The sequence below is a fragment of the Puma concolor genome, chromosome C1 (assembly GCF_028749965.1).
Source record: "Puma concolor isolate L17-30 chromosome C1, mPumCon1.1.hap2, whole genome shotgun sequence".
Classification (NCBI taxonomy): Eukaryota; Metazoa; Chordata; class Mammalia; order Carnivora; family Felidae; genus Puma; species Puma concolor.
The window spans coordinates 80,628,008-80,650,859 of NC_141674.1; the positions used below are offsets into that span (position 1 = coordinate 80,628,008).

The window sequence follows — 22,852 nt, forward strand, 5'->3', positions numbered from 1 at the left end:
TCATCAGCTTAGATGAAACATATTTACACTAAAGTTTAACTATAGAATTTACTATACCATGGGTATTGTTTATCAAGAGCCTACTAGTTAACAAATAAGTAACTGATTATGGGAAGTGGGGAAGGGTCTAGGGAGGGGATGGGATCCTTCTGGTGTGTGTTGCCTACTGCAGGAAGTTTCTCCTGTATATTCTTCCAAACAGTCCAGGAGTAATAAAGTAAATAGCCTCTACCATACCCAGTTCATCTTACATTTTCTTTATCCTTGCGAACACTTAGAAGAAATGTCTGAGGATGGTAAGATTAATCACTGCTCTTAAGTTTCTTCAGTGGTTTCCCACTACACTGGCAATAAACTCTAAGTCCTTACTGTGGCCTCAGGGGTCTGTCTTTTGCAGGCCATGTCAACCTCTTCAGCTTTTCTCATTTTTAATCTCTTTGCTTTAACATTTCTACACTCTTGCTCTTCGGTGTACGCACTAATTTTAATTCTCAACGCTGGGTTTTTGTGTTTGGTGTTCCCTGTGCTTGACTACCCTCCTGTCCCAAAGTTATCACATGGCTTCACTTTATGTCGCAGCTTAAATGTCACCTCCCCAAAGAGCTCTTGCTTTCATCCTACCTGAATCTGTATTTTTCTTCTGGTCCTGCCTAGTGTACCTGTAACAATTTATTGGTTTATTTTTATCTGTATTTCTTCTGTTAGAATGTGAGCTGTAGGAGTAAAGGTACCTTGTCTTAGAGTTTACAAGGAGGAGAGAGTGAGTTGGTAGATTGCATGTTGGAAATGCTAAATGATAAATATAGGAAACTAAAAGTTCCCGGTAATTAATACCAGGAAAATTCCTGTTCAGGATTTTAAAAACATTCTACTGTTAATCAGGAAGTAGATAATAGTAAGTACTTGACCATTTCTTAGCTGTGTCTCTGATCTCATCTTCTGCTTCTATCCTTTGCTTCTAGTTCCAGCCAGATTGCCATTTCGTTGTTCCTCAAGCAACTAAATTGAGCTTTCACCTTGGCATTTTACACTTGCTGTTTCTTCTGCTTGCAGTGTTCTCCCGGATATTCCCGTGGCCCAGAACTTCTCACTTCTTTATTCAGTTTCTGATAACATTTTATTTTTCTTGAAAACATGTTTGAAGAGCAGTGCAAGTTTGCACTCTCTGAATGCAATATCCATTTTGATAATTGTTATTACTGACTTCGATGAAATGTGGTTCTTTAATCTTATTTGTTATAAATATCTTAACTTTTTTTGTTTTAATGTAGAAAGAGGGGAAAAAAGAGCGAGCTGTGGTGGACAAGGTGTTTCTTTTAAGACTCACACGGATTCTGAAAATCATGGTTCCTAGAACATTTTGTAAAGAGGTAAGTCTTATGAAATTATATTGTTTAACTTTTGAGGTTACATGAGATCAGACCAATAGCTTTTGTTATTCTACAGGTCAGATGTTTTCTGTGTAGGTAATGAAGACTACTACTAAATTTTAATTTTTTTTAATCATCTCCTGTCATGTAAGTACTCTTGTTGTTTGGTGCCAGTTTTTAAATAGTTTTCTCTTGTTTATGAAATATTCATTATATTTTGTGTGACATGCTAGATAGAGTACTTCACTGCAGCTACCTTAAATGGTGTTGTTGTATTTTTAATTAATTTGAGGGAGAAAGAGAGGGTGCGTGTGCACTTGAGCTGGGGAGGGGCAGGGAGAGGGGAGGGGGGAGAGAGAGAGAGAGAGACAGAGACAGAGAAAGAGAAAGAGAAAGAATGAATATCCTAAACAATCTTGGAGGAGCCTGGTACGGGGCTTAATCCCATGACCGGGAGACCATGAGCTGTGCTGAAGTTGAGTCAGATGCTTAACCAACTGAGCCACCCAAGTGCCCCCGTATTGTTTTCTTATAGCTAAATTCTGTTAATAAAAACAAGATTACATTTAGAAAGACAAACATTTTTATATCATTGAGACATTAACAAGTCACATTGATTTATGGATGGAATATGTTTGAGGGTTATGCTTTTGTATTTGATTAAATATGTTTTTGAGATGCCCAAAATGATATATGAATTCTCCCAGTAGTTTCAGGATGTGAGCTGGTTCTAGGAATAAATTTTTATTATCTTTTCCTTTGCCCTTTTAATCAGTATTACCTTTATCATTATTTGAGGAGTATTTTTAATGATTAAAAAATAAGATAATGCTGTGTTCTCCATCTTTAGTCACCGTCTGTACCACTAGAAATATCATTACCTTTCACTCTCTTTCCCATAATTCATCTTTTCAGTCACTGGGATTGGATCATTTTTCATTCTGAATATTCTTAACCTGGATATTGTAGTGTTCTTTAGTTAGTTTCACTTCAAAGAAGCTCCCCTTTTTATCTTCTCTGCCAAATTTATTTTCTTTTTTTTTTTTTTTTAAATTTTTTTTTTCAACATTTATTTATTTTTGGGACAGAGAGAGACAGAGCATGAACGGGGGAGGGGCAGAGAGAGAGGGAGACACAGAATCGGAAACAGGCTCCAGGCTCCGAGCCATCAGCCCAGAGCCTGATGCGGGGCTCGAACTCACGGACCGCGAGATCGTGACCTGGCTGAAGTCGGACGCTTAACCGACTGCGCCACCCAGGCGCCCCCAAATTTATTTTCTTGAAACGTGTTTTCCATTGTTCACATTTTAAAAACCATTAGCCTTATAATCTGTGAATAGCAAGAAAAAGATAGGAAGTTCCCAGTGCACTGTAATCCCCAAAGAGAATGCACATTCCTTCGTCACACTGGACTTGCTCTCTTTCTACTTCACTTTGGCATGGTGGCTTGTGGATTCCACCGTTATGCAACTGTAAAAAATAATTTAGTAGCATTTTTCCCCCAAATAAGATAGAGATAATACATGTTCCTTGAAGAAAAATTGGAAAATGCAGGTAGATTTTTTTCTTCTTGGTGTCTATTAGCCTCTCAGAACTTCTGTTGTTATTTTGGTGTATAGTACATATTTTAATAAAAATGAGATCACCCTGACACTTTTTAAATCTGCTCCTTTCTTTATTTTTAAATGTTTTGTAGGGTAAGTCACAACCTGACTTTGACCTGTCTTTCAGTATCATCTGCTTAGAATATTCTTTGCTATTTTGTAGTCAGGCTCTGTGCTCTTGTGCTTTCCTGACCTCATGTCTATGACGTCCTGCCCTCTACCCCAGCAAAAACAGATATTGATAAAAAGTAGCTTAATGCTCAGTATCTTCTTGTGAAGTTTTCTCATTCTCCAACCACCTGACTGAAGAATTATTATTTAAAATACAAACTTCTCTGGAAAGATTTGTATATTCCCCTCTTATGAGTTAGCAGTTCAGTACTTATTTGACCTTTTAGCAAGGGTTTGCTGAGCGTAAAATGAATGTGAAACATTGGATGGGTCTCCGGGAATTAGTAAGGAAGATAAGAAGGGCCTAAATTGGCCAACCTTGCAGCTTTGTCTAGGCCTAGCCATGCTGCAGAGTCATTTTACACACTATCTTTGAGAAATATAAAAATCCAAGTTTAACCCCAGTTCACCAAAGTGAGGTAAACTCCCATAGAAATCACAGGAGATTGGAAGTAGGGATAGAGAGACTAACTGATTTAGGAAATAGAGAAATGATAATACTGCATATGAATATATGGAAGTAGATCTATATCATGAGGTAAAGGACTGCCTAAATCAGTGCAGATCTTTAGTTTATGACATGTTCACAGACCCATTAACCGTGGGAATAGTAGTGATTCTAAGGACTTCTTTGTAGAAAGGTGCTTCAGGAGTGTCAGTAATCAAAGTTTGCCAGATTTTGCTAAAGTGAGCCAAGTCAGGTTGGTACTTATTTCAGGGAAAAATTAAGCCAAGAGCATAAAATGAAGGAAAAAAGAAACTATCTTTGTCTAGTGTTTCCTTTATATGTCAGTGATTAATTTAGGATCGAAATTGTGTTTAAGATCTGAATTGAAAGTTAGCATTACAGTTAAAGTGACATCTGCCCATAGTGTTTATTGAAATGAAGAGATTCTTCTGTTGCCAGTTGCATACCTAACTTTCAGATGGTGGAGAGTGTAGGAAGATGGTATCTTTGCTTTCTGGCAGATGTTGGGGGGTAGCAGCTTTGACTGCTCAGTTACACAGACTTTCTTTGACATTGTCTTTTCTTGTGGTTTCGTTATTCTGTGTTTATGACTCCCTGCCTCGTCTTCACGTAAAGTGCTGTATTTTGAGTGCCTTCACCTTTTTAAAAAACTATTTGTTTTGTAAAATTTACATAAATAATAGTTGCAGTTGCCACTCAACTCCATATCTTTGACTTTAAATACATTATCCAACAAATGTCCCTGCTGCCACATGTCCTCTTCCCTGACTTGAGCTTCTATGTTACTGTCATTACTCTTCCAGTTTAGAAGATTTAAGTGGGGTCAGCTTTGAATGGTGTGTGTGTTGGAGGTTGGAGGGTAGGCTCTCATCTCGCAGAGAGAGTTGACTCCTCACTCAGTCTCTCATCTTTTCCCCTCGGTGATCTGTTTTCCACAGCATTAAGTAATGTCCCCTAAATGACACTTTTCTACATTTTGTTCTACTTAGAGGCTTACAGTAGCTTAATACTGATAAATTCTGCTGGATATGCAGTACCATTATTCATACGGTTTTAATCTATTTTCTGTTTCCCATTAAATCCTTCATCTTTCTTAACTCATAATCCTCATTCTCTCCTGTGTTTTCCTTGGTCTGTTTGATTTGTTCCTAATGTCATAACCCTCTTTTGCCACCCCAGGCCTTCCTGTCCTGCCACTTATCACATGAAGCGATGGAAATATACTTGTCTCCTATGCTCTGTTTTCTTATTTTTTATTTCTTATTTTATATGTAAATCTTATTTTATTTCTTATTTTATGTGTAAATAACTAAATTGAGGGCAGGGGCAGTATTAGAGATTTTTCTAACAAATTGAACCAAATTTATTCCATTAGGCAAACTTTTAGCCTGTAATATTTGTTAGTTATTTAACTGTACATTAACAGTTACTGTCCTTTTTCTTTATTACACTTGTATATTCACAGTACAGGACAATCATAATACACTGTGCCTCAGGTAATTTAAGTTCTACTGCTACCTTCTGTTATTGGCTAATTGTATGAAGGGAAGTCGTTTGACCTGCCTGGGATTCACTTTTGAATTCTGGATGACAGGTTAAATGATTTATAAGGCTTTTTTCATTTGTATTTTTAAATTCTTTTAAAATTATATTTAAAAATTACCTGTAGGTAAAATGTCAGCTACTGTATTAAAGCTAGAATAAAGATTTGAATTTAGAAATCAAAAATCTTCACCAAAGTAATGTTTCTTTTAACCTTTAAAAATGCATTTATTTAATTTACTGTGCCTGGTTTATTTTAGACAGGTTACTTGATACTTATTGCTGTTATGCTGGTGTCTCGAACATACTGTGATGTTTGGATGATTCAAAATGGGACACTCATTGAAAGGTACTTTTCTATTCACCTTCCTCCTATATGTATAAAATACTAATTTGTCTCCTATGTAACATTATCTTAAGCAAGAAATAGATTCTAAATTACATATAAATATTTAACTCAGGTGATGTATTTGTTCATTTACTTAAATGAGTGTTTCCCATGTGCCAGGCACCATGCTACTCTGTGATAGGGATATATTGGTGAGCAGGAGAGACTCTGTACCAAGCCCTGCAGAGCTGACAGTTTATACAGGGCTCGGGACAAATAAACAAATTAAAAGGCAGTGTATTAAATGCTGTAATAGGGGTTTAAAAAAGTCACCAAGTTGGATATTTGAAATTAATCAGATAATTTGGAGGAAAAGATCAGAGCATTTCAGGGAATCACATTGAGAATGTTTACTGGAAAGAAGAAAACAATTCTTAGACATTTTCTTCAGTTTTTGAAGTTAGTGCTTTATTATGTTTTTTTCAATATAGTCTTTCTGCATATTATCACTACATTTGATCATTTTGAATTTAAAAACAGTAACAGCTGGGATATTAACATTTATCTTAATAAAGATTTTACTCCTTATGATACCAATTTGAACATCAGAGTAAAATATTTTTCTTGGAATTCTATTTCCTAGTGTGCAATATTTTATCGGAGAATTTCTTAAAGTACTTAATTAATCTAAATTAATTCGTTCATTTTGAATGACAGTACTTAAAATTTTTTAATGTTCCCAAATTTTGAAATAAGGGTTGATTTTTTTTTTTTTTTTTTCTTTCTCGATTTGCTTCTCAGGATTTATAGGATGAGAAAGAATGCTTTGTGCCCTTGTTCTGACTCATCTCTCTAGGAGAATACAGAAAGTCATTTGCAAAGGACTAAAGCCCCAACTACACGTCTTAGAACATGCGTAATTGTACAGGTCTCCCTGAAACCTGTGGTCAGTCCCCTGTCTTTTTCTTTTAATCAGAGTAGTACGTGAACAGCTTAAAAAGGAGTACATGAACTGGACTTAGTCATAAACACACCAGTCCTGTGCCCCATTCTTCCACTTTAACTGTCGCTCCCAGAGTCAGTTCTTTTCTTTTCTTTTGTTTTTACCATTTCATCTCTGTCTCTGCGTTTCAGTGTAACTTACGTTACTGTCGTAGATTTTTCAGTGTTAGAGAACATGCATTTATTTCCTACTTTGGAAGATGAGAATTTGCTCTTTTATACTCCTACCCGTGCTCACCCTCTCATGTTCTACCTCATTTATTGTTAAGTCAGAATTTATTGTTTACGTGATTTTGACTGTTTACCGCTGAGCTACATGCTGCACTTTGGTAGTTTCTTTTATGTACAACTTTTTGTTTTTCCTGGCATTTAAAAATCACAAGTTTTTGTTTGTTTGCCTTAGTTCTTTGCCTACTTCTTACTAATTCGGCTCAGACTTCCTGACAAACTGTAAAATCTTTACAGTGTTGTAATATGGTCCTGCACACCAGGATTTGATTTTTGTCTCTATTTCCACTGCACCTCATACCTCTTGTCAATTTCTTGTCTTCCTGCTCTACTCAGTATTGATTTCACTTTAGGCTCACTAAATAGCAGTCCTTTTTGAGTTTGCTTTTATCATGATCTTGGGAATTTCCTTTATCTTTCTCTTTTGCATTAAATAACCTGTTTTCTGAATCCTTTGTCTCCCTCTTCCTTAGTTTACTTTCTCATTTTGGCAGGTGCAGTCTTTTTCTGAGAAAGGATACCAGGGAAGTAAATTTTTGAGGCCTTCCTTGTAGATCTGATAGTCTTTCTTCTCCTCTTAAACTTGACTGATAATTTAGCTATTAATGCATTCCAACTTGGAATTCATTTTTTGTTAGAATTTTGAAAACATCACCTGTTTGTTGTCTTCTGTAGAGCTTGGCAGTTCTCAACCTTGGTTGCAGGATGATTTGAATCATCTGGGGAATTTTGAGAAGGAATAATATCTGGGCTCACCTCTACGCATTCTGATTCAATTAGTCATTACTTTTTGAAACATCCCAGTGATTCTAATTTGCAGCCATGGTTAAACACTGCTGGTCTAGCTGCCATGTTGGGTGTGGAGGCCCATTCTTGTGCAGATTGCCCTTCCTTGGCAGTACATCTATTTTAAGTCCCTATGGAAGCTTTTATTTTTAAAAAAAAATTTTGTTTTTCAACGTTTATTTATTTTTGGGACAGAGAGAGACAGAGCATGAACGGGGGAGGGGCAGAGAGAGAGGGAGACACAGAATCGGAAACAGGCTCCAGGCTCTGAGCCATCAGCCCAGAGCCTGACGCGGGGCTCGAACTCAAAGACCGCGAGATCGTGACCTGGCTGAAGTCGGACGCTTAACCGACTGCGCCACCCAGGCGCCCCTGGAAGCTTTTATTATCATTTTTTTATTGTTCACGTATTGCTGGTATTTGGGAATTTTACTGAATATTGCTGTGAATTTTTTTTTTTCATTGTTCTGGGCACTAGGTGGGCCTTTTTCTCCCCTCCCCTCCCCAGGTAGGCTTCATGCCCAGTGCAGAGTCTAACGGTGGGGCTTGAACTCACAACCCTGAGATCAAGACCTGAGCTGAGATCTAGTCAGATGCTTAAGTGACTGAGCCACCCAGGTGTCCCACTAGGTGGGTTCTTTTCTTTCTTTCTTTAAAATGTATTTATTTATTTTTGAAAGAGACAGAGCGAGCAGGCAAGGGGCAGAGAGAGAGGGAGAATTCCAGGCAGGTCCCAAGCGCTGTCAGCACAGAGCCTGATGCAGGGTTTGAACTCACAAACTGTGAGATCATGACCTGAACTGAAACCAAGAGCCAGATGCTTAATTGACTGAGCCACCCACGCACCCCATAGGTGAGCTTTTTTCAATTTGAGGAACTCATTCTGTATTCTGAGATATTTTCTTGTGCTTTTGAAAAATTTTTTTCTCTCCCTTTTTTCTGGAATCCTTATTACTTGAGTGTTGGAACCCTAGACTGATCATCTGATTCTTACAATTTCTCTACTGTTTTCATCTCTGACATTTTCAAGGAAATTTCCTTTTACTGTATCATCCAGTGAACCTGTATTTGTCATAATTTTATTTCCAAGAGTTATCTTTTTGTATGGATGTTCATTTTTAGAGCAGTCATTCTTTCAAGTGTGACTTTCTTTGCTTTTTTCTTTCCTCCCTTCTTCTTTTCTTTCCTTCCTTTCTCTTTCTCTCTCTCTCTCTCTCTCTCTCTCTCTCTGTCTTTTCTCTCTCACTGTCACTCTCACTCTCTCCCTGTCTCCCTGCATTGTTTCTGTTTCCTTCTTGGCCCTTTGTTCTCATCTTTGTTGTTTATGTTAGCAACTCCGTCACTCTTGCCTCTCTATTCACATTTAAAAGTGAGGGCTGAAGGAAGCCAAGTTGAGGGCTTATTGACGGTCTGGTCTTCCTGAATAGTATTTTACAGACAGTCTGGTCATTTTTGTGTGTGTACTCTAGTGAGGAATTCACTAAAAAATTCTAAGAAGTTTGTCATTAACATAAGTGTTTATTCATTGCTGCTAGCATATCAGCTTTGGAGGATCAGTTTTATTGCTAAGTTCTGTTTATATGGGCTGTGTGCCTAAGTAATTTGAGTCTTTTGTATAACGTAGAGAAGACATTTATACCCTTTTACATGATTGTAGAATTTATAGTTTTTCCTTTGATGACTTTATTATCTAAATGCCATATCTATTAATAAAAATACAGTCTCACCAATTACAGCATTGTTAGATACTTAACAGCAAAAAATGTGCAGGTTATATACACTATGAACTTATTAGCTATCTGTGTAGAAAGTTACATATTATCTATAAATAACCTTGCACAACCTTGGTATAGTATAGGAAAAGTAGTTTATTTCGTAACTTTTTTCCCCTTTTATTTACATTTTGTGATTTCACGTTTTGTAATCTAAAATAATATTTACTCTTATAAACTATGGATTTCCAACTTTAACTGAATAGACACTGATATTAGTTTTCTCACAGACTTAATGCCCTGGAGAAAATGCATTGCCAAGAGTAGGTGGTACATTATTTGCTGATGATGGACAGGAGGAAGATTATTATCTGGCATAAGCCAGGTTATAATTCTGTTAGATAGAGTAATCGATTTGTTGGGTACTCAGTTTTAAAATGTAGTTTTGAGATGTAGAAAAAAAATGAAAAACAAAACTACTTAAGGGTTTCTAAATAACATTATTTTGATACTATTTAAACGTACAGAAGAGTTGCAAGAACAGTGCAAGGAGCTTCCTTACACTCTTAACCCATATTCATCAATTGTGAAATGGTCATTTTAAAGTTAATTGTTAATTTTCTCCTTGATAAATATTTTTGAGCTTCTATGTATGAGATCTTTGATCTTTGGTTAAATTTAACATCTTTAAATGTGAATTCATAATATGAAAGTTTTATTTGAAAAGTAACACATTCCTCTAACTCGGTACTAATGCCACATTGTAAATTGGTTTATCTGTCTTTTCCTTTTTGCCTCTGCCACGGAGGTTTAGATTCATGTATTTCTCCTAAAAAAAAAAAAAAAAAAAAAAAGTCTCAAAAAGACTCATGATGGTCCGTAATGTACATTTTAATATCCCTTACATGTTTATTTGTTAGCAGTGGCTAAAAGCTTTGGAGTATGGGCACATTTTAACAGGACAGACTCCTTCTTTAAGGTAGAGACTGGTAATTCCATGATTTGAAGGAGAATCCTTCATACCTTGTTGCTGCTACAGTGGAATCATAAAGATATATTTTATTTTCACCCAGGCTACAGGCAGCATTTTAAAATCACCAAATCATCATTTATAAAAGGCTTAAATGTTTTGGAAGTAATAATAATGTAAATAAACTGTAAAATTATTCTTTATTATTATTTTTCCTTTGCAGCGGAATAATAAGCAGAAATAAAGCTTTATTCAAGAAACCATTTTTTAAATTTATAGCTGCTACTCCAATGGTAAACCATTGCTGAATGATAGCATGTGCTTTACCAAGTTTTATAATCTTGTGTGTTTCACAGCTTGGGCTAAAGCTAAAGCACTTTGGTTTTATGTAAAGTTTGGTTCAAGTCATTTTAACTTAAACCTCTAAACTTTTTGTACTGTCTTAATTGCTTCTTGTTTTTAATATTCTTTAAAAAAATTTTTTTTAATGTTTATTTTTGAGAGAGAGAGAGAGACAGAGCATGAGTGCGGGAGGAGCAGAAAGAGAGGGAGACACAAAACAGGCTCCAGGCTCAGAGCTGTCAGCACGGAGCCCGACGCAGGGCTCGAACTCACGAACGGTCAGATCATGACCTGAGCTGAAGTCGGACGCTTAACTGACTAAGCCACCCAGACGCCCCTTTAATTTTCTTGTTTCTACAAACATTTTTATATGATTCTATTTTAGCTTTTTCTAGTTCAACATAAAATTAAAAAACAAATTGTTTAGCACTTCTATCAAATTTGGACTATTAATTTTTTATCAGTCTAAAGGAGCATTTCCCTAAGTATGTCCTGTCTATGTATGACAGAGGAGATGCTACACGCTATAGAACTGTCTCAAAAGAGTTTCAGTGCAACACATCATACTGTAAGAGCTTTGAGAAGACCTTTTGTAAAGACATTTGCTAGCTTTGTTTAGCCCAGATTTTCCAAATTTATTTGACCATACAACTTTTTTGCTCTAAAAGACCAGTTAACATTACATGGCATTATTCACCTATTCCCTCATAAAAATAAAATTATTACCATATCATTTTTTTTGTGGTGTGGAGCTAGGTTTTGTTTTGTTCTGTTTTTTTCAGTTATTTTGAAAGAGCAGAGGAGGGGCAGAGAGAGAGAGAATCCCAAGCAGACCCTGTGCTGTCAGCATGGAACCCAACTCTAGGCTTGATTCCACAAACTGAGATCATGACCTAAGCCAAAATCAAGAGTCAGATGCTTAACCGACTGAGCCACCCAGGTCCCCGTGGAGCTAGGTTAAATCATTTAGTGCATTGCTTTTCAAAATATATTTTACATATTTGAATATTAATAAATGCTATTTGAGAAAAGAGTGTGTGACCAAAGAAGTTCTATCATTTTAGTAGATCACAGACATAAGGTACTCAGAGATCCTTTACTTATATGATAGTTTTCAAAAAAGTAGTGGAACCCTTACTTTGAATAAGTTCTTAATGGATATTTTTAGAACAGATAAATATGTAAAACAAATGAACATAAAAGAAGAGTTGGTTTAGTTTAAGTGTGTTAACACCTCTGAAGCCTCTGCAAAACCATCCTGAGGCTCTGAGGAACCCCACTAATCTACTTTCTGATTTATCATTTAGTCCTGGGGTCAGCAAACAAGCCTCCACAGGACAAATCCCACTGCCATCTGCTTTGGAAAATTTTATTAGGACACAGCCAGTCTCATTCTTGGCTGTTTTTGCTTCTGCAACTGCAGAATTGAGTAGTTGGAACAGAGACCTTCCTGCCCACGAAAGCTTAAAATATTTACTCTTGACCTTTTGCAGTGAGTTTGCTGATCTGTCATTAGTCCGTCTCTGCAATTAGTTCATACAAATGAGAATCATGGTATTAAAATATTTAAAAACAAAGAAATACTAGCTAATTTCATCCATAATAACCCATTCCTGACTATAAAGTTAATTGTTTTGCCATCTAAGCTCCTTTTGTGGCAGTTTAAGCCTTTTTTTAAATTGCCATTTTTACTAAGGAAAGAACTAAGGAAATTATTCATATTTGATTTTGCCATTTATAGAGGGATTTGCAGGCAGCCTATGTAAAATGATTAAATTTCAAAAGTTAGAAACATGTTTTTGCAAGAAAGTGTTTTTCAGCACCTTTTTTTCTTATTGATTCTTTTGAGTCAATAAAAATTTCCAAGAGTAATTTTAGAGCTTTACAGGGTTTTTAGTGTGAAATATTGCTTCTTTTGCAACTAATGCATTGCATGTGGTGGTTTGCAGTGGTATCATTGGTCGTAGCAGGAAAGATTTCAAGAGATACTTATTCAACTTCATCGCTGCCATGCCTCTCGTAAGTGTAATTCTTTAAAAATCTTTACATATGGACAAATTTGTATCTTACTAAAATCTTCAAAGATTTGTTTGTACTTCTTAACTTTAAAGATTTATGGTACTAAGTTCCTATTCCGAGTTTAGTTTTGTAACTTACAGCAGAATCTTTCAATGTAAACCTTTATCCTAGATAGAAAAATAAATTGGATTGATGTGTATTTTTTTTTTTTTTTTTTTTACCTTTAGGCCAGGGTATCTCTGATGTTTAGTAGCATTGCACTTGATGGTAGTAGTGCCCCTCCCCCAGTTTTGATGACCAAGTATGTCTCTAGGACATTGCCATATGTTCCATGGAGGCTGGGGTGGAGGTAGACACGGTGGCAAAATCACCCTGGTTGAGAACCATTGCTTTAGGCCATTTATAGTAACTTGAACCACTGATGTAGTTTAAGTTAAATTGGATTTATTTATTTATTTATTTATTTATTTATTTATTTGTTTGTTTGTTTGTTTAAAATGGGAATTTATTATCTATTTATTAAAAATAAAGGTCAGTGTTTGGTTTAAATCATAAGTGATTTTCTTAGCTTGGTTCTTTATTGTCACTATAAGAATTTTAATATAAATATATCAGTGAAAAAAACTTGATTGTAAAATCCAGTTAATCAGAAAATATGTCAGAGATTTAATAAAGCTTGAGGAATATACATACATGGCTTTTAGACCTTTAAAAAATTGAGATAAGTAGTATAGATATCAGTAAAAGATTGAGATACAGTAGGCGGCCAGTGTTTTCTTGAGAAAATGTTCATGTAAATGAGTTTGGAACTGTGGAAGAATTAATTTATTAATTTTAATATAATGATGGAAAAGAAATAAAGATGACTCTAGAAATACTCTGGAAATGGTATTAGTTGGTGTGAAACTTAGAGTACTTTTTTTTTTTTAATTTTTTTTTTCAACTTTTTAAATTTATTTTTGGGACAGAGAGAGACAGAGCATGAACGGGGGAGGGGCAGAGAGAGAGGGAGACACAGAATCGGAAACAGGCTCCAGGCTCTGAGCCATCAGCCCAGAGCCTGACGCGGGGCTCGAACTCACGGACCGCAAGATCGTGACCTGGCTGAAGTCGGACGCTTAACCGACTGCGCCACCCAGGCGCCCCTAGAGTACTTTTTTTTAAGAAATGCAAATGAAAATAGAATTTCATTGTCTAGGGTTGTCAGTGCTTGTAGTAGGAAACAAAATATAAACGCAAATGTTAGGACTCCTTTACATTGGATACAAAGGTGACAGATTAGGCTTTTTGTTTGTTTACAAAAAAAGTAGCAAGGTGCTTCTCATAATTGATGATACTAACATATTCTAAAATTGAGTGTCAAGTTAGGTTTTAATAATATATCACGATAGTATAGCCAATTGCATTTGGTTTAGCATATTGTCTTTGTATCTTTGTAAACTCTAAGTAAAACAGAACTGAAGTACATCAGTTTGGACTGTTGGTAATAAAAATCATAGGATTTAGGGACATACCCAATGAAAGAGAAATAAATTGTAATTTTATAAGTAGAAATGTAGTGAAACCAGTAATATCTGTTTGTTTCAGATCTCTCTGGTTAATAACTTCTTGAAGTTTGGGTTAAATGAGCTCAAACTGTGCTTCCGCGTAAGACTAACTAAATACCTCTATGAGGAGTATCTCCAGTAAGTGATAACCTATTTTTGTATTAAAAGTGCTTAAATTGAATAGAAATGCTTATGATATTGAGATATAGAGGTTTTTCCTTTGTATTGAATATGTTTTTCAAGGGAATTGCTCTTGGACCCAGAAGCATACAGGGAAAGCCCTCAGTAATTTAGACTCTCCTACGGGCCTTTCCGTTAATTGACAAGTCATCCTTCTCTGGATGTTCTTCCTTGTTTCTAAAATCAGTTAGGACAATCTTTAGGGACTCTTCCAGCTCCGGACTTTTCTGTTCTATGAATTTACACTATGTGCTAAAGTGTGATTGTTTGTTTTAATGTCATTTTTTTACTGCTATTATAGAGCTTTCACATACTATAAAATGGGAAATCTGGACAACAGAATAGCCAATCCAGACCAGCTGCTTACACAAGATGTAGAAAAGTTTTGTAACAGTGTAGTTGATCTGTATTCAAATCTTAGTAAGGTAAGTTTCTTTATTTTCTTTTTTTAAACTATCAGAAAATTATAGGCTCATTCAATCATTTCAACACATGGATGTTTTGATAAAGTAATAGAATTAAACAATATTACAAGTAGAAAGAGCCTTTTGTTTTATAGGTGCAGATATATAGAAACCAGAAAAGGTGGTACTAGATTTGGGGTTCCATCTTAGGTCCTTGTATTCAGTGTCTTTACACTACATTGAGAAACTACTGAGTTACTCATGGTTAATTATCACAGTAGAGCTTCCTTAGTTGTTGGAAGGTGATACATGTTTTTCCCACTTGATGGTCAGTAGACATTGGTCATGCTGTCTCTATTTTAAGTTTTTAAGAACTGTTTCTTTTATGTATTTGTTGATCTATATACTGTTATAGTACATTATATATAGTGGGAACTCTGCGTGTTGACAAGTATGTGTTAAATGTTGAATAGTATTTTATATTTGTTGTGTTAGCTATATATCTATGCATTCCAGTTCTTTTTAATTCCTTACCTTCTAATATTTACGTTACAGCCATTTTTAGACATAGTTTTGTATATCTTCAAGTTAACAAGTGCAATAGGAGCTCAGGTGAGTTTAATCTCTTTTAAATTGCTCTAATATGGTGTTGTAAATAGCTGGAGTGTTTGTAGGAGTTTTTATATATCTCAAAGAATGTGCTTTTATGACATGTACCTAATAAAGTCTAGTTTATAAACTCATACTGTACTAGAGACTTAGAAAGTATTCTAATTTGGTGTTTTAATTTTCCTTAAGGCAGATACTTGGAAAGTTTCTGTGGCATTTATAACCGGAAGTGCTTTAACAATGACATACATGTACTTACTGTTGTAAAGTAATGGCTAAATAAGAAGAGATTTGGAGGCAGCCATTTTAATATGAAACTTGAATGTTAAAATGTCAGAAATACCTTTAGAGTGGCTATAACTGTTTATTACATCATATATAATTTTATAAAAATGTAAATGGTTGACTATCTCATGAGCCTTATTACCCTGTCTTTCTGATACTCGTGTTGGTAAGAATGACCTTTAGATTTTCTCCGAGTATTCTCATTGAAGTATTACTTTAGGCATTTAATACATTATTGTTACATATTTATCACACAACCATGTAATAATGTGGCCATTGTATATATATGTGCATGTGTATGTGTACACATTTTGTAGTTGAGAATATATGATTTCTATAGTGGATTTAGCTTTTTTTCCAGAATACTGAGAAAGTAGTTTTTTATTTGAATTATCTTATCTACCTTACTAACTTTTTGCTACCCTGTGATCCAAGTTTAATCATTCTTCTAGTTTGTTTTTACTATAAGCAAGTGAATAGGCCTAATGCCTCTCATCTGTGTGCTCCAATATTTTTATCGTACTTAGTACATTTTTATACTTAAATAATCTTTCCATGTATCGCTGTTATCCAATTCTGATTCTCAAAGGTAGAAACTATGTTTTAGTTCTTTCCTTTGCCCATTCTTGCAGTAATTGTTGAACTGCACTGAATCAATCATATTTAATTAAAAAAATATTGAATACACATTATAGTCCACACATCTTGTGTTAGGTGGTAAGGATAAAAACATGAATAAGACACAGTTCCTGCTGAAGAAGGTTTACAATCTAATAAAAGAATAGATATTCAGATTATTATAAGGTCGAGTGCTAAGTTCAGTAACAGAAGTTTGAATAAAATCTTTAGTGTCCGGAAGAATTGGAGGTGATATTTGAGCTGCTCTGAGGAGGATGACTAGGCATCCATTAGATATGTCAGGTTTGTCAGGCATAAGAACAACTTCATTGAATGGCGTGTTCAGGAAGTTTTTTCAGCATGGCGGAACATACAATATAGGTGGGAGTGAGGGATTACCTGTGATGAACTTGGAGAGGTGAGCTTAAAGCTTCTCCCTTGGGTTGGTCAGTGGGTGATGTGGTGACTCACCAAGTTACAAGCTGTGGCAGCTGCAGGCAAGATGTAGAGGGAAGGGCAATTAGAGCTGGCTTGGGGGACTTTGCTTGAGGCCCTACAGAGTAGTGAGGTGTTAAGTGTATGGTACTTACTTGGAGATATTGTCTTGGATTCTTAAGAGTGATGGGAGTAGAGATAAAAATTTGGCAGAAGAGATCTAAGGAAGAAACCTCAGGGAATATTAACATTCCAGGAGAAGGCAAAAAAAAGAGGTCTGAGACTTTCTGTGGAATCTTAAGGGAATATCAGGAAGAGTTTCATCAGAAGAGTTTTAGATGCTATAGGAAGAGTGTAGACTGCAATTAAGAATTTTTGGGTGAACAAATTCAGGAGAGCGTACAGTGTTGGAGGAAGAGTTGATGAGTAGTTAAAAGGATGAAATGCCCAGTGTGTCCTTTCTCAAAAAAGAGTTAAGGGGAAAAAATTAACCAAAAGAGCAGTTTTTCTCAAAGCCACTGGAGCTAATTATAGAAATTGTACATGTTGCATCCGGTGAATGTATTATGATATCCTTAAACTTTGTATATTCTCTCTTCCAATAATAATAGGGCCCAGCAAGTATGATGGCCTACTTGATTGTTTCCGGGCTATTTCTAACTCGACTTAGAAGACCCGTTGGTAAGATGACAATAACTGAGCAAAAGTATGAGGGAGAGTATAGATACGTTAATTCCCGGCTCATCACCAACAGGTAAGGAGCAATGTATTAAAGGAATTTAGCTGTGGGGCACCTGGGTGACCCAGTCAGTTAAGCGTCTGACTTTGGCTCAGGTCATGATCTCATGGTTCATGAGTTCGAGTCCCACATCAGACTCTGTGCTGTCAGCACAGAGGCTGCTTTAGATCTCTGTCCCCCTCTTTCTGCCCTTCCTCTGCTCCCGCTCTCTCTCTTAAAAATAAACAAACATTAAAAAATAATAATAATCATTAAAAAATGAAGGAATTTAGCGGTATTAAAAATGTGTTTTTATGAATATTGATGTCATATAAGTTAACTCCAAAAAGTGTGGTAGACAGTGTTACTAAAATTGTGTTTGTGAATTTCCCTCTTTTGAAAATATACATTATGAAAGATAATCAGTTTTATACAAGAGTAATCTTCCACATTTCTAACTCTTTTTCTTAACTGTGTAGTATCCTTGGTTCACCTCTTCATATCTTTTATTGACTAATTTTCTGTTCATTTCACTTTAAACATGCTCAAAATATAATTCAAATTCTGATTTACTTACAATACTTCTTCAAGGAAAATTCTATCTCAGCTTATCCACAAATACTTTTGAGACTGTTTGGAATTCTTAGTAATTCAGTCTTCCTGCATCTGTCTCTATTTTCCACATAGTTTCCAAAATAGGAAGAAAAAGCATTAGGCTTTGGAGCCAGCCTGACTAGTTTCAAAATCTGCCTCCTCCATTTACCAGTTATATATTATACAACTTTTGGCAAGTTAGTTATAGCTTCACTTTTCTTGTTTATGATAGGGCTATGATAGTTAATATAGGGCTGTTGTGAGGATTAAATATGAAATATATACAAAGCTTCCAGCACAGGTTTTGATATATAGTTTGTACTCAGTAAATTTTCTCATGTATTAATGTATGTATGTATTAATCTGTCAACCTTACCTCATTTTGAGAATCCTGATCTTTATTTAGTACCCCATAAGCATTTACAGACTTATTCAGAATACTTTTTTCAGGGGCACCTGGGTGGCTCAGTTGGTTAAGCGTCTGACTCTTGACTTCAGTTCAGGTTATGATCTCACGGTTCGTGGGCTTGAGCCCTGGTCAGGCTCTGCGCTGACAGTGTGGAGCCTGCTTGGGATTCTCTCTTTGTCCCTCTCTTTCTCTGCCCCTCCTCTGCTTTCTCTCTCTCTCTCTCTCTCTCTCTCTCTCTCAAAATAAATAAATAAACTTAAAAAATATTTTAAAAATATTACTCTTTTAATAATTCCCTCTTCCTTTATTTCCTTGCATTGCTAAAATGGTACCAATGTTAAATAGAATTTTGTGCTACTGTAGGGAGGCTGAGGAATAGATGATTGGTTGAGTAGAGAGGTGATTTACCAAGTGAATGGAAGATGGTATCAGCTAGAATGCTTTCTTTTACAAGAAACAGAAAACCCTGGCTCTTCTTTTATGTTCTCTTGGCTCAGCCCTCCTTTGTACGTTCCTCTTTTCCTCAGCCTAAGTTTTCTTGTGATTACAAGATGGTGAAGCAGTTCCAGATGTCACCAGCACTCCTCCCCTGTAAAAAGTCCAGAAATCGGAACAGGCCACCTCTTCACAAGAGCAGGAAAACTTTCCCGGAAGTCCCATGGCTGACTTTGTTTCACCTCTCATTGACCAGAATTATCACTTACCCATGTCTGAAGCAGTCACAGTAAAGTGATTCCCTGAGACCAAATGGAACTCATTCCTTGTAGATAGATAACTAAGAAAATTGGAGTTCTCTTAGGAAGAAGGATGTGGAAGAGAATTAATGGTAGATGCCCAGCCATAGTATTCTAGGATGTTTTTGCCCTTTCAGGTTTTAGATTGGGGCTAAAATGACTCAGTGGAATGTTCACTTTATCTTCCTCCATGGGCTTAAATGTGCAGAGGAGGTAGAAGGAAGTGAGAAACTAATTATAGGTATAGAATTGTTTTTCAACTGGAACTCTGATACCCTGTGGCTCGATATGATTGTGTCAAGGAAATGGTGAAACAGGTCAAACGTGATTCATTTTTATACGAAGGTAATTTTACTTGAAGGGGCTGAGGCAGGAGCTACCTTGTTTTTATAATGGGAAAAAGGTACATTTTGGAGTAGAATATGCAATTCACATAAATTTTTAAGGGAAAAAGAGACTTTAAGGAAATATTGGGTGTTTATTGAAGGCTTTTCAACTCTGCCCTCTAGACTCCTATGTAAATCTTTACTTTCCTCTGCTGTAAGAGCTACTTTTCTGGGAATGTTTACATCATACTGATGTATGGGAAGACTAGACTTGAGGGTCAGGTATGGTTTACAATCTTATCTGCTTGACTTGCTAGCTGTATGACAACAGATTTTCTTAACTGCACTGAACCTTTCTTCATCCGTAAGAATGCCCTTTTTCTTCTAGTCAAGATTCTTGTGGCCCTTATGGACCCATTCAGTCCAGCTCAAGAAAAGGAGAGTTGTTGTGAGGAAATGGTGGGGTTCCCAGAATAAGAATGACTGTTCAGCTGGGCCTCCTGGAAGCTGGCACTGTGAAATCATTTGGAGTTGGTTTGCTTTTCAGTCTTTCGAAGGCTGCATGTCATGGCATCGCTCAGTAGCTTCTTCTACCTGTTATTTATCCTCTCCCTCCTGTGTGTAGGGTCTGTACTCCATTTGTCATCTATAATGGCTGTCCCAGCCCTGCTTTCCTATATATCATAGCAGCTTCCTTCTTATTTTTTATTAAAGAAATTAATTAAATTTCTGAGGACTCACCCGGCACATCTTTTCCAACCAGGCTACAGGTGGCATATGCAACATATGGCTGCAGTTCAGTCTGTGATCCGGTTAGGTGTGTGTTCCTGTGCTCTCTGGTCAGCTGAGCTTGGAGCAGGATCTCCAGCACAGAACTGTGGCAAGACACACCCATTAAGCCTATAGTCTTAAGTGTCCACTGAAGTTTTTTTTTAATGTTTATTTATATTTGAGAGACAGAGACAGAGCATGAGTGGGGAAGGGGTAGAGAGAGGAAGCTACAGAATCTGAAGCAGGCTCCAGGCTCTGAGCCATCAGCATAGAGCCCAACGTGGGTCTCGAACCCACAAACCGTGAGGAGATCATGACCTGAGCCGAAGTCATATGCTTAACCTGCTGAGCCACCCAGGCACCCCCTAAATGTCCATATCAATAAAATATTCGGTCATCAAATACTCTATTTCAGTTGTTTTTCAGGCATAGATAATATTAAAATTAATTACTAAATTATTTTCTTTAATAGTGAAGAAATTGCCTTTTACAATGGAAATAAGAGAGAAAAGCAGACAATCCACTCAGTCTTCCGAAAACTGGTAAGATAACATGCTTGAGGCTCATGTATTTATGGAAAGATTATTTTTGGCCCGTGATTATCTGTATCTATAGGTATATATCTTTAATCCTTAAGCTATTCATTTTTAAACAGCTGTGAAGTATTTTTATGCTGTGTTTTCATAAAAAATATAAGAATAAAAACTATCCTATTAGTGTAGTAAGCCTCCTGTTACAAACATTATTTATTTATTAAAATAATTGTCAGTGTATTTTTAGAGATGCACAGGCGTCTTATTTAGAGATAAATTCTTTGGTTTCTGTAGCATTCTTGAAGATATTATTATGATGATTATTATTTAGAATAGGGGTTGGCAAACTGTTTCTGTAAAAGACAAGATAGTAGATCTGTAGCTTAGGCTTCTTAGACCGTATGGTCTGTGTTGTACCTATTCAGCTCTGCCCTTCAAAAGTAACTCTACACTCTGTGTAAATGAGTGGGTGTGACTGTGTTCCAGTAATACTTTATTTACAAAAATACGTGGCAGGCTGCATTTGTACTTTGGGCCATATAGTTGGTTGACACTTGATTTAGGGTTCCAAACATTGTTTCTTGTGAAAACTGTACATACATCAGTTCTTTTCTTGCCATTTGGAAAATTTGAATTCGAGGAATTTTATTCATTCATTTAAAAGATACTGAGTGCCATCTAGGTGCCCATGCTTGTTCCAGGTGCTGGTAATATTGTGGACGTGACATACAAAATCCTGCCTGTAAGGAGCTTACATTTAAGTGGAAGTTTGTGAAATTAAGTGTATATTTGAAGTGATTTAAAAAGGTTAAGGAAACTCCTTTTAAATTCCTTATTTCAGAAATTGGATTTTTGCCTTACTTATATTTAACGTGACTGAACTTTGATAGTGCTTACTGATAAAATGCATTTAGGGTAATTTTCCAGGGAACTGCTGCTGTTCACCAGCTCACTCTTTACATGGCTTGCATATTCTTATCCTTAGATTTTAGCCCCAAAGTTAACAGCTTATTGTGCCCTTGCCTTCTCTGGTTAGTCTATGTGAAATGGCCTTCCCGATTTAACGATCTGTTTCTTTAAAAGCATATATTGCAATTTATATTTATCTTATTTGTTTTCTAGTTTGTCTCTTTCATGAGGATGTAAACTCCATGAGCCCAGGGACCTTGTCTGTTTTATTCACTGTTGTATCTCCAGCATTGAGCGTAGCATATAACACATGGCATTTGGTGAATAAATGTTCCAGTCATTGTACTTTCACAAGAGGTAGTAAGCCACCCTGACATGCATGGAGTGAGCAAGTTAGTCACAGAATAGAAATATCAAGGAAGATGGTATTCCTGGCCAAGAGAACAACAGAAGGAAAGCCTTAAGACAGGAACATGTTTGAGGAACCAGTATTTCTGGAACTCAGAGAGGAGGAGCAGCTTAGATTAAATTTAGGATAGAGCCCAGTGCCAGATCATGCAGGGCCTTGAATAATCTGATAAAAAGGCAAAATACAAAACATTTTTAGATTTGTTATTTTAAGGTACTGCATTTAACTGAGATTAAAGCTGCAGACTAGGGCTGCGCAGCATTGATTACATTAGCACTTGGTTCAGATAGAGTGTAATATGATTCTTAGAGAAAGCATAGACCAGATGTCTCCAACTAAAGCAAAGCACTGAGTGCCAATCTAAGCAGCTAGTGTTTTACCTAAATTAGCTCATCCTTCTGTTTTGTTGTTGTTGTTTTAGTTATTGATCATTTTCAGCATATATGTATCTGACCATATTCTGAATACAATATTATGTGCAAATAATACCACATTATCATTTATATGTGATTTCCATTCTGTTTGCATAAAAATGGTTTCATAGAGTATTTGTGTGGCATCTACTCTGTGATCAGCACTGTGCTCAAGAAAATGTGATGTACAGTGTAATCAGAGATCGTAGGCACTCTAAATATTCATGGAATAAATCTTACAATTTTTTTATTTTTAGGGTAGATTCATATTTTTATATACGTACAAAATATATATATTTTTGTTTTTGCTTCTGCCAGGTGGAGCACCTACATAATTTCATTTTGTTTCGGTTTTCTATGGGCTTCATTGATAGCATAATTGCCAAATGTAAGTATGCTTTAAAATGGATAGTGG

The 22,852-nt window shown here is 36.0% G+C and overlaps 1 protein-coding gene across 15 annotated transcripts in view; it reads left to right on the forward strand.

Moving 5' to 3' along the window:
* Positions 1–22,852, forward strand: part of ABCD3 (ATP binding cassette subfamily D member 3) — a 165,468-nt gene that overhangs the window by 120,891 nt on the left and 21,725 nt on the right. For 14 of the 15 annotated variants that reach the window (XM_086717610.1, XM_086717616.1, XM_086717615.1 and 11 more), the window contains 9 exons: positions 1,272–1,370; positions 5,417–5,505; positions 12,474–12,543; positions 14,131–14,228; positions 14,572–14,695; positions 15,230–15,286; positions 17,233–17,375; positions 20,646–20,715; positions 22,756–22,825. In XM_086717610.1, the coding sequence (XP_086573736.1) occupies positions 1,272–1,370; positions 5,417–5,505; positions 12,474–12,543; positions 14,131–14,228; positions 14,572–14,695; positions 15,230–15,286; positions 17,233–17,375; positions 20,646–20,715; positions 22,756–22,825 (820 nt within the window). The remainder of the gene's footprint in view (positions 1–1,271; positions 1,371–5,416; positions 5,506–12,473; positions 12,544–14,130; positions 14,229–14,571; positions 14,696–15,229; positions 15,287–17,232; positions 17,376–20,645; positions 20,716–22,755; positions 22,826–22,852) is intronic. The other variant, XM_086717621.1, reaches the window with a different exon arrangement.